The following is a 12,930-nucleotide window of genomic DNA, read 5'->3' on the forward strand; positions in this document are numbered from 1 at the left end:
AGTGATAGTAAAGATAACATTGATAACAATAAAGATAGAGATAAAGATGATTTAAATAAGATTTTAAATGAACTAAATTATAATATTATAGAGATTTTGAAAGATTACATTAAAAACTAATTAAAAATAGAAATTATAAATGAGATAAAAACAGAAATTATAAATGACTTAAAAACAGAAACTAATATTAAGAAGAAAAGTAAGGAAACTGATAATAGAACAACTAGAGTTAGTTGTTTATGTAAAATTGAAAAGAATAGAGATTGTTTTTATAAAACTGGTGGTTTATGTAAAGATTGTCGTTCTCAAAAAGTTTCATGTCCCATATGTAATTTTGTTATAAATAGATCCTCTCGTAATAAACATAAAATAGGGCACAAAGTAATCAATCCCAAATTTCTATCAATTTGTAAAAATGATTACAAAGTACAGAGATTACATGAGATTACATAAGATTACATGGATTATTATGGATTATATAGATTATTTTAATCATGATAATTTATATTACAATCCATGTAATCTTATGTAATCTCATGTAATCTTTGTAAATTGTAATCATTTTTAAATATTGATAGAAATTTGGGATTGATTACTATGTGCCCTTTTTATGTTTATTATGAGAAGATCTATTTATAACAATATTACATATGGGACATGAAACTTTCTGAGAACAACAATCTTTACATAAACCACCAGCTGATAATTTCTGTTTTTTATCTCATTTAAAATTTCTATTTTAAATAGTTTTTAATGTAATCTTTCAAAATCTCGATAATATTATATTTTAGTTCATTTAAAATCTTTTTTAAATCATCTTTATCTTTATCTTTATTGTTATCAATATTATCATTACTATCGCTATCATAAATATCGGTATAATCAATATAACTATGAACTGATGTTATAAGACCTGTTTTATTAACTTTACAATTATCCAAAAGGTGATAACCACTATATTTTCTATGCAAATATTTCATACATCTTTCAATTAAATTATTATGTAAATTATTATAATGATTCAATAGTTCATGTTCTGGATATCCACTACTAGTATCAATTTCAATATTACATTCTCTACATATTATCATCATTTTCAGTTTAAGAATTAATAACATTATGGGTTGCATAAATAGATACAAGACTAATAGCTAAAATATATATTATATTAAATGGATCATTGAAATCAATTTTGTCTTTATCAATCAAACCATAACCTATTGTCATCTCACCATTTCTTAATTTAAATTTTGCCTTACCTATATCCATTATATCTATACCATTAATATTATTATTATTATTATTTTTATCATTATTTTTACCACATTTTTGATAGTAATTATATCCAATTCCTAATACACTTATTACACCAAATATAGCAACATATCCACTATGTATCTCATTAAATATACTTTTTATATTCGTATATGTTTTATAAAAATTAAATGATTTATTTATTCCCTTAAAGTCTAAATATTCTTCAAAATAGAACATCAACTGATTTCGTTTAATATGTGTTGGTTCTAACATTCTATCTGTTAAATAACTACTAAGTATATTATATTCCTTTTCCTTAAACTCTGTATAATCAACATACATCTCAATATCAAGATAGCCAATTCTAGAGTCATATACGACATTTCTATCTTTATCTAATACAATATAATAGTCACTAATAGTATTAAAATTTATTATGCCATACTTATAATGTTTAAATCTATATAGATAAGAATCAATTTTAAACTTCTGTTGTACTCTTTCAAAGAATTGTTGTGAACTATTTAAAGTAATATATATATAGCTGGTGTGTTATCTCTTGCTTTAGTATTTAAATCAGTGACAGTGTGACCTACACATATTATATTAATATTTTGATGTCTACCTTTAGAATACAATGATTCTATAGCTGGTAATCTATTGTTTTCTCCCATATCATCAAATATTATAAGACTATTAGCAAAACTATCTAAATTATCTAAATGCCATATACCTTATATCCCTTCCACTCACTGCCATCAATATAGAATACATTAACAGTATCATACAAACCACATAAATCTTTTATAAAATTTGTTTTACCAGAAATAGTTGGACAAAAAATAATAAAGTTATGTTTTTTTAATTTCAAATGGTTCTGGTGCAACATTCCTATATCCTTTGAATCTCTTCCTTAAATCAGAATACTTATCATAATTCCAATAAGCAATTATAATAATAAATAGCAACATTATAAATAAAGGGAACGCAAGTAACATTTTAATAGGATAAAACTTCGATATTAAATTTCTTTATATGTTCTCTAAATCTATCTTTAGTATAACCAAATCTATATCTATTGAGATATAAGCATATCTTACAAGTGTAATGTTTAAATCTATAGTGAGATATATGTTTATTTACTTTACACTTTTTACATATTAATTATTGATTGGGATCATTATAATGTATAACCATATGATTATGTCTCTCTCTCTATATGTTATAATTTCATTACATACAAAATATGATAAAGGTTTGCTTTGGTATCATTACAACTCCAACACCAAGCTTTATCTTTAAATTTATCGCATTTAGTACTAATCATTTTTATAGTATTGAAAAGGTATATAAATAATATTATTTCAAAATTTGATGTATAAAAATGAATGTGCAGGAAAACAACGGGAACATTCTAACTGGAAATGGACAAGTCCAATCTCAAAGTGAGCAAGCTCAATTTGGAACTGTATGAATGATTAACTTTTGAATTCTTTGACATCATGCAGGGGTCAAATCTTCAAACGTCAATCTCAAACAGTAATCATTAATTCTGATTGCTTCATAACAGGGAACCCGTTAGAAATCAAGCATGGAGAGTATGAAATTATACATAAACCTTTGGTGAAATCGAAGAAACTTCAACACGGTTTGTTTGTTCCTGGCCTAAACGAAGTCATGTTCAGTGCAAATTTGAAATAGTTTGAAATATCGAAATATCAGTTTGAGATGTGGGAATAATAGAAAAGGGACAGCTGAGAACAGGCTGGTGTTAATGCACTGCAGACTAAAAATCTAATTCTGCTCCGCTGCGAAACTAAGTTATTAAATCTATTGTTCTTCACACTTTTGCGGGTTTATCACATTTAAACGGGAAACTGTATCTAGCGAACTGACTGTTCATATCTCAATACATGGGTCGAAACAACTTTTTGGAAATTAATTACTAAATGTTGTAATTATTGTCCGTTTTATACAAATGAAACACGCAACCGATTAGCCAAAAAGTTATGCCAAATAAGATTTAGTTATCCCTTATCCCTTATAATAGCTGTGAGAAATATCAAGGATTATAGAAGAAGGCACTAGTACTTGAGACCAATTAGGGTTGTGTTAAAAGTTTGAAAACGAACAACCTAATGTAATTTTGTGAATTGTTAAACGTAAATTGTGAAATGGTCTACATATACTTGGCTAGAGAAAAGAACATGAGAATGGGTTATAAAAGAAGCCCAAGATCAATAGCTTAGTCAATATCAGTTGGTGTAATGATCATCACACTAGGCCTGCAAGTAATGAGATAATGGTTCCAATCGAGCACTGGTTCATTTTCACAGTAGCTGCGCCTGCTTAGACCCTTCTAACAGGTTGCTTTCACCACTCGTTGATTCTGTGAGGCAATTTAATATTATATCCATAAGATGCTAGTAAAAGGTACCAGTTGCTCTCATTCATACCAATCACAAAAAAAACATTGACTGGATACAATTGAAATTATTGTTATGTGAATTCACTTTATATTTGAACGTTTAATGTTCATTTTTGCGCTGCGAAAGTCTGGTCTTAAATACTATTGATAAGAAACTGTAACCCTGTTTTCATCCACAGGTCATCAGCGTACTTTTGATCCTTGAAATTAGTAATAACGGCTAACTCCAAGACATTTTCTGGCTACGTTGAAAAATATGTGTGTATATGATTGCCATTTTTGACTACAACCCTAGTTCAATTTGGTTGTAGTTTGGTTGTCGCGGCCTATGTATTGAAGTCAACCCGTGAAGTATAAACCCTACCCCAAAGTACACAATGCCTTTTTTAAAAGTTGAAAAAGAATATGAACAACTGATTAATTCAAAACAGCTACAAGTACTGTAAAACTTTCATCGTTACAAATCTACGCAATTACTCCAAGTAAAAGAAAAATTGAAGTGTTCTATATTGTTCATACTAAAGAGACAAACCAGTTCCAAATCATTTTTACTTCCCGGAGCAGATCGCCAGGGGTAGGCCGTCTGGACCCTAAAAAGAAAGGTTTCGTGATCAAGCTGTTCAATTTTTCTCATATTTTTCAAAAATTGTAAGTACGGTTCCCCAAAAATGAGAATTTAAACTTCCCACGCTAAAATAGAGCTATCAAACATTTTTTTGCTTTTCAGGCGAAATAAATAAACTTTTTTCCTGGTAGTTGCACGTGTGATTTCTATCAATGCTGTTCAAACTGGTCATACTTACATATGGGCAGGGTGCGTCTAATCCAGGTGCGCCCTGATTTCCCTTTTCGCCTCTCGGTCCCGGAAGGCCAACTGGACCCTAAAAAGAGACACAGTACTGCTGTTAGCTACTGCGCTGTTATACACTTCTTTCATTTTTTAAATTCATGCGAATCGAACACAAAGATTTGTTTTATCACCCAATTATTTGTTATAAAAACGGAAACATTTTTAAACGCTAAGTTTAAGGAAGGCATTTAATAGTTTCATCTGGATTAAAGGCTGAAAACGTCAAAAGCTACCGTTTTTCCCACATTTTCAAAGAAGTTAATTCTACTCAGTGTTGTATTTTTATACTGATCTTGTTAGATAACTCTTTTTTTTGGGCAGATAAAAAAAATTGAAAAATTTCGCTAGCTCGCTTTCAGCTATCAATATTTATTGACTGACCGTTCATAGGTAATCTGTAAAACCATATGGCTATTATGAAGTGGGATGAGCTTTTTATTTTAAACGGTTATAAACCCGTTATAAACGGTAAAATATAAATTAGTTTACCAGGTCTGCCCGTTTTTGATCTTCAAAAAAATTGTATGCCCCTAAAACACGCTTACAAACACGAAGGCTCTCAATTGTGTATTTCACAATGTACAAAGCATCTTATCACTTCACTGTGTGGGTAGAGACAAAAAAAATCATTTTGCTTAGATTGTTTTCAATGTATGAGTTAATCCTGTCATTGATGAACTGTTTTCGGACAGAGCTTGAAAGTTTCAACAGTTTTGTCAAGGGCTGTTATTGTATTGTTATCAAGAGAAGGTTGCTCGTTGGAACAAGAAAGTAGAATGAGTGTCAAGTTTCAAAAAACGTGAAAAAACTACCAGCCTTTTCATTATGAAAAAAAACAGGTGTCGGAAAAGCTGACAAAAAAAACCAACAGACGCAACCTCAGTATTTGTCTTTTTAGGAGTGCTCAGAAGTTTAAAGAGCTTATCTTATACCTTTATTTAAAAAAAATTCAAAATTTGCTGCATTGCATATGATGTTTGAGACATTTTGTTCCATTTTTTTCGTTGCCTATATGCCAGAAAACACAATGAACCTGCAACAAAAACAAAATAATGGTTTTGGTACAAAAAAATTTGCAATCGGCAATGCTTACTCTGAAAGGCACCTGAAATTATAGACCTCAATTAGTTTCGGATTGAAAGAAATTTACTATGCTCTCAGAGACACAATTTCTGCTGTAAAATAGAAACACTGCAAAAATATACGAACTGAAAAAATAATAGATAAAAAAGTTAAAAACTACTCTATTGGAACTTAAAGCAACAAAAAGTTTACATATCATTAAAACATTCATCTACTGTAAACAATAACTTCCATCAAAGTGGAATTAGATTAAATTTTTCTCATAAAAAAGAGATAAAGTTAACGATTTCTAGAAAAATTACGATGAGAATGCCTCTAGACAATTTTTTCGAACATAACTGCGGTAGGTGCTGAATTTCAGAGCCCAGAAAACTAAGTAAAGACAACATTGAACAAATCTACTTTCAAAAACAGTCTAAATATTTAAAAAATGCTGATTGTCTCGAGTAAGAGCTTGAGTGGAGATCATTAAAAAAAACAAATGAACAAGGCGTTGAATGAATTTTTAATCCTAATTTTTAGGTTTAGATTACCTTTACCCGACATTCAACTTTTAATTTTCCTAATAACAGAATAATAGAAGACAATAATCTCCAAATGAGATCTGAGCTCCAAAATCAATCTTACTGTCGAAGAAAATTTTACCTAATAATAAATCAAACTGTCATTTTGATGAAATGATCGAACGATTCATAACTCCTATTTATTGACTCGGTTCCTACCAGTTTATCCTGCTTAATTTTGCAAGACGAATCTCAATCTGGCTGAGATCAGTGCTCCTTTACTAAAAACGAAGGTGGAGTAAATATTGAGACAATTCAAATTAATTTAAAAAAAAACACAATTTATTTCATTGAACTTTAATTGCAATTTTCAATTTTGATTCAAGTTAAGAGACAAAGAGAGCTAAGTGACCCCAGAATAATATAATATAGGACGCTTCAGGAAAATTTGCACACATTTCTTTATTTTTTTAATAATAATAATTGTGGTTTCTGCGTAATCGCAGCGGAACAGCATTAGGCCTACAGTAGCCTGTTTTCAGCTGCCCTTTTTCTTATTATTCCCCACATTTCAGACTGATCTTTTCATGAGCAGCATTGCTCTTTTTTGGTGACTATAGCCACTTTTTTTGCGTCTGAAACTTTCACGTGGTACCATCATTGCAGCCAACATTGGTCAGGCTATGGTCAACCTGAAGCTATGGTTAAGTAAGAGCTCATCCTCACACAGACAGCTTCACGGAGGCAGGGGATTGAACTCTCAATCCTTGGTGTGTGAACCACACACCTTACCTCTCGGCTATCACGCCAATTATTATTTTTTCAATCAAAATTGGTCTAAAACCTAAGAAAACAGAAACCTTTACGCAGAAACAAAACTAGCATTATTATTACTGGCGACGAAAGCCATAAAATGATGCATACAATAGACTGAGATGACCTTGAAAAGAGGTCAGAAAACTTTTGAACATAGAAATGGGCTAGCACACAGCTTTTGAGATCGTTATTCTTTTTGAAAATGAGGAACAGTTAAGTGGGATCATAAAAGACAGAGTGAAGTCGAAGCAGAACTCATGCAATTTGTCATGTTGTGCATGAACCGGGTGAAGAACAGCTCCGGGTCAGTTGCATTGGTTTCAATGTTTTTTACCTGTATTCCTCTGCGGCCAGTGTCCCCTTTATCGCCTACTGTGCCCCGTGGACCTGTATGACCTCTTTGTCCCCTCTCTCCCTGTGGACCCCTGTTGCCAGCTTCTCCTTGTTTACCATTTTGGCCAGGGATTCCGGCAGTACCCTGCCAACGACAGCATTTTCAAGACGAGTAAGTAGGGCTGGTAATTTGCATTCTCACAATAAGTTGTAATGACCAATAGAAATTGTGTTTCTTGTTCGTTCCCGCAGGAACAAAATTGTTTTTTGTTGGCTTTTGATAATAAACTAATATGCATTTTCTGATGGTCTGCCTTGCGTAGTAGCTTGAACAAAAAAACAACGTATGATTAAGAGCATCCAGACAAAATTTCGACAGAATTGCCATTATAAATTCTCCCATCTTTATGTACATAGCGAAGATAACTTCGTTCTTACATAAACACAACAATAACATGAAATCATTGTTTGAAGGTAAATAGAACAGTCGACTATATTTTTGAGTGCTCAATGTCAGAAGAAATTAAAATTCTGTTCTTGATATTTGCCTTTCATATATCGAGGTTTAAGCTTTTGTGAATATTCGACAGTTTTATTCACATTCAGTAATTTTTGATAAAATTTGGCACAATTATGCTAACATAAATTAAAATATGTTAAAATTTTTAACGGTAGAATGCTATTGTTACCGCAGCGATAACAGTAGCTGAATTGTTTGATTGGAGTTTCTTTGGCTGAAAATTTTGATAAAATTTTTAAAATTCAGATTTTTTCTTCAAAAGTTGCAAAAAATACGCTTTTTCGGTTCACTTTTTTTAAGTTTGCCGAAAGTGGAGACCTAAAAACCGCTGACATAATCTCTTGAAACTCCAAAAGAGAGCTAGTTGAAACTTGGCGCCCAATAAAATTATTTTGGAATTACAATTTTGCCGTTTTTTTTCACAAATTTAATTCGATAGTTATACAAAATGCCTCATTGTTTTTTGTAATATTGGAAGTATTCCACTCAGCAATTCGTCAAATTCGCAGTTATTTGGAACACTTTAGAAGTTTGTTGAACGCGCGGCAAAATCAGATACAGGTTTGATATTGTTATGGATTATTACAATCAGTAATTTTTTAGTTTTTATTTTGTTGCCGCTTTTTTTCAAATTATTTTGCTTTTATTTTATATGTTAATTAATGACAAGTTCTTATGCACGACAACATTAACGACAGCTCTGATTTACTTAAAGTTGAGCCTAAATGTAGACATAGTTTGTTTTCAGAGAGCTTAACGGTTTTTAAGGCTTTAAAGACGAATTTTAGTAAACTTTAACTGAATACCTGTGTTTTGCCTTCTAACCATTCAAAAACCCAAATGGCTTCATCAGCAAGTGTAAGTGAACCTCTTAACTACCATCGGTTGTTACCTAATGTCTCTAATGTCATTGAAAATATTTCCTTTAAGGAAATTCCAGTGTTTTGTGAAGGTGTAATTTTTTTTGAAAAGTTCTGTCAACTTTTAGATTGATCGCAGTAAAAACAAGTCAATTCTTTTTTTCTTATAGAAAAAAAATCATTTTTTAATATTCTGCCGGATTGTTTTACGCGGACGTTTTCTTGGTTTTGGTACTACGAGTTTTCACACAAGATTTTGGGATTTTTTGTGCTTAATTGCCCATTTTTGCTGTTTTTTTTTAATTTTCTTAGGTAAATTTTCACTTGACTTAACAATCCAACTGCAAAATGCGTTACAAGTTTTGTAACTAAACGTATATAATGTTTTCATAACATATGGTTTTAAGTGCGGCTTCAACGTTCTCTTTTTTGGTAGATTTTTTAAATTTTTGCCATGTTTTTGTTGTTATTTTTTGTTGTCCTATGCCAAATATTGGGTAATTAAAGGTCTTAGTGAGCAAATATGGATACTTGAATGAATTTAAAAACTGATATCAGTATATAGCTAAAAGTTTTATTGACTTTCAAAACAAAAGTATTCTTCAACCTATCCCATTTTGTTCTGGTTTGCGTATTTTTCGCATTTTACAATATTGTATCATTTTAACCATTAAACTCAGTTTTTACAGATTTTTCTAAAGTTGTTTTGAACCAAACGGATCTTTTTGCTTTTGATTAAACGTTTTGTCTGATGTCTTCAGGACTTGGACAATTTGTTTCAGAAGAATTTTGTGAGATTTAGATACTTTTCAATTTTTGTGGTTCTTTTTTCTGTCATTTTGAAATAGACGTTTTACAAAATGACTTTATGATGCTCAAAAGAAGCGCAAATGAAAAGTTATTTTTCTCGCGCGAAAGAAGATTTAATTCTCTCACCAATATGTTTTCTTAAACTTAATTGCTTCAAACTGTGGTTTCGTGAAATGGTTTGTGAATTTTTTTTGATCAGCTTGTGTTTAATAATATCTTAAGGTCTTATTACTTAGTATAATAAAAGGTGGAATTAGTTTTCGAAATTGTTCCAAGATAAAATGTCTACTCAATTAGTCCAAATCTTACGTCTGCTTTCAATTTTGAAAATCTTCGTCTTCAAAAAAAGACAATGGATTTCTAAGATTAGCCAATCTAAATTCTGTTACTTTTTAGCTCACAACCTCTAGACAAGTCACATACCATATCCATTAAACAAAAATTTACTGTTTAAAACGGTTTTTTTCCTTCAAATCGTCTTTGTTCTTGGTAAAACCATTTTTTAAAAACTTTCGTGATTTTTGCATATTCGCTCATTTTTGTAGAATTTTGCTTTCGTTTTAGAGTATCACAATAATGGGCAGTTCTCTGGTCAAAAAAAGGAAATCAAAATTTTTCAATGTTTTTAGTGGACAGCTTAAAGTTCAATTGGCTGGGAAATAGTTTTCGTCCAAATTTTTTTGTGTAATTTTTTTTTGCAAATTTCCTGCCTCTGTTTGTCGTTGTTTTTGTAGTCGTGTTACTTATCCTGGAGAAAAAAAGATCTCAGTTGGTCTTTATGGAGGCATAAAATAGTCTCTCAATGATTTCATTTGAGGCGTAATGTTTCTAATCAGTTTGACATTAATTCTTTTCAACAAAAAAGCAACGTTTTGTCAAACTTTGCCCTTCTGCTCATTTCTCGTTGACTTTTGACCAAGTCGCATTAGTTCCACATTTTTTTAATGAAGTAAAGGTTAATCTTTATTAGTATTAATTTTATCTGATGCCATTTTGATTTGGTTATTAATGGTTTTCAAAAAATGGACAACGAACGAGTCTTCGTCGTATATTATGTTTGTAATTATTTCTTTTTTTTTCCGTCGTATTTTCTGGTAGTCATATGATGGTGGTCACGGGTCTCATGGGCCCGCTAATATAGATTGTTTTATTCATTTAGTAGTTTGTTGAACGATATGTTGATATGTTAATTTTTTTTATCGCTTTAAGAGAAAAATATAGATGAGCGGGGTTGGAATTTATCTGCGAACGTACATTACCGAGCCTCCTTGTTAGACAAGTTAAAAACCGGTTTTTGTCGGTTTGATGGTTTTTGAGAAAAATTGTTCTGTAAATCTTATCTGAAGTAGTTATGTAAAATAAATTCGAGAAACGAAATATAGGCTACTGATGATGTTGTCAATGTTGTCCAGAAAGGTGTTAAAATGGTCATATAGCGCAAAAGTGTAGCTTTTGCAACGTAATTGTTCTGAGAGTACTTATTTGTAGAGAAGTTAGATTTGAAGTTAAAATTGTAAACAAAAAGCATAATTTCCCTATTGAGGTTTTAGCTTCCTCAAATCTCCAATAATTCAAAGTCGAAAACCTTCAACTACAAGAAAATTAAATTGTGCTATTTACCTAATTGATATAATTTACTGTATAATCAGATTTTAAAACACTTCAGCAGTTTTTGTTATTGCATGAACAGAATGTTGGCAAATAAATACAAAAAAAAGAAGTTGAAACTTTTTGATCATTCTGCGGGAAGTTCGGACACTACTATTGAAATAAAAAAACAATCAATCCATATCAGAAGCTTCTTTTAAAATCCAGATGAAAACTTGCTCTGTCTACCGAATTTTTAAAGACGCATTTGCGCTCTCATAAAATGCATCGGCTTAGTTTATGAAATGTAAACAATGAAAAGTGTAACATTTTTTTGATATCATCTGATGTGATAGGTGCAAAGAAGTATGGAAAGGTGAATAGCTAAACTCAAAACAAGTTTTTTGGTACGCGAGCTAGAAATTGGGACCTCTTGATCAGTACTGAACGTTTAGAAAATTTGTTCAGAGCATGGGCAAGTGTAAGATTTCTTTCATGGATCGAAAACTAGTGATATTCAGCCCCGAAATATCTCCCCGAACATCTCGTGATCTGAGACGGATTTAGTTTTCATCAGACTCACTAAAGCGCACTTTTAATTGTGCATCCAAATATATCAAAAATAGTGCAACCCTGTCTTGGTGATTCTGTCACGAAATTTGAACACTTCTCCATTCAGTTATCAAATATCGTCCCAGGTTGAACGTCCTTCCTAAACTCCTCCCATTTAATTGTAGGAGGGGATAAATATTTCCTGAGTTTCAGAGGAGGTAAAAAATGCCATCCCATTGCAGTCCGATTATATCTTGTTTTTTTTTGGCGGAGAAAATTGGCCCAGCAATTATCAGTGGCTTACCTGTTTGCCTGGAGGACCCGTACTGCCCTGAAACATAAATATATATCTTTATTTGTCTAGTTGTCAATAACTATATTTCCTATTTCTACATACACATTTATGCACTTTTATAAACATTTATATATATATATATATATATATATATATATGCATATATATATATATATATATATATATATATATATATATGCATACATACATATATATATATATATATATATATATATATATATATATATATGCATACATACATACATACATATATATATATATATATATATATATATATATATATATATATATATCTATATATATATATATATATATATGCATGCATACATACATACATACATATATATATATATATATATATATATATATATACAAACACAAGGGTTTGTATCTTGAGTTCATTGAATAACGATTCCATTGGGAAATACTCAAAGTGTCAAAAAAGTGTGAGTACATTTAAAATATACGTTGGAAAAAAGGATAACGCAACAGGCCCATTTTTTCCGTAAATGGCATGCTAAATAAAAGACAATGAATTCAGCATCAGTCTATTGCATTAGATTTGAGAAAAATGAGAAAAATTTTTTGATAGCATTATTTTTTGTTCAGACACGTTTTGAATTTTTTGAGGAAATTCCAGAACAACTTGTGTATTGTTAAGTTAAAGATCTTTGCTAGGATTTCACCACAGAATAAATTTTAAGAGTTTGACTTTCTGGAACAACTTTTGACAAATTTTGTCAGTTATTTCCTGTCAATATGGCATAAGTTTTGGCCAAAATTAACTTTTAGTAGTTCAGTTTTTGATTGTTTTAGGACAAATTTTGGGAATAAAAGGCCACGCATTACGTTACGTGATGAACGCTGTCTGTGTTTATAATGTAGATAGAACACTTATTGCAGAAAGGGAACAAAAGAAAAGCAATTTTTGGGAGCGTTTCAAGTCAATTAAATTTGAATTTTTCAAAAAATTTTTCAATAGTATATGATGAACGAGCTTATTCTAAATATTTCA

General features: G+C 30.7%; 1 protein-coding gene across 1 annotated transcript in view; it reads right to left on the bottom strand.

The window, feature by feature from the left end:
- Nucleotides 1-4,089: 4,089 nt before the first annotated feature.
- The window catches only part of LOC142334496 (uncharacterized), a 67,441-nt gene continuing 58,600 nt past the window's right edge, over nucleotides 4,090-12,930 (bottom strand). The window contains exons 11-14 of the mRNA XM_075382617.1: nucleotides 11,904-11,930; nucleotides 7,272-7,415; nucleotides 4,489-4,566; nucleotides 4,090-4,275 (exon numbers count right to left, since the gene is read on the bottom strand). Coding sequence (XP_075238732.1) covers nucleotides 4,234-4,275; nucleotides 4,489-4,566; nucleotides 7,272-7,415; nucleotides 11,904-11,930 — 291 coding nt within the window. The 3' untranslated portion in view covers nucleotides 4,090-4,233. The remainder of the gene's footprint in view (nucleotides 4,276-4,488; nucleotides 4,567-7,271; nucleotides 7,416-11,903; nucleotides 11,931-12,930) is intronic.

This window comes from Convolutriloba macropyga, chromosome 1, assembly GCF_964194025.1.
Source record: "Convolutriloba macropyga chromosome 1, txConMacr16.3, whole genome shotgun sequence".
Classification (NCBI taxonomy): domain Eukaryota; kingdom Metazoa; phylum Xenacoelomorpha; order Acoela; family Convolutidae; genus Convolutriloba; species Convolutriloba macropyga.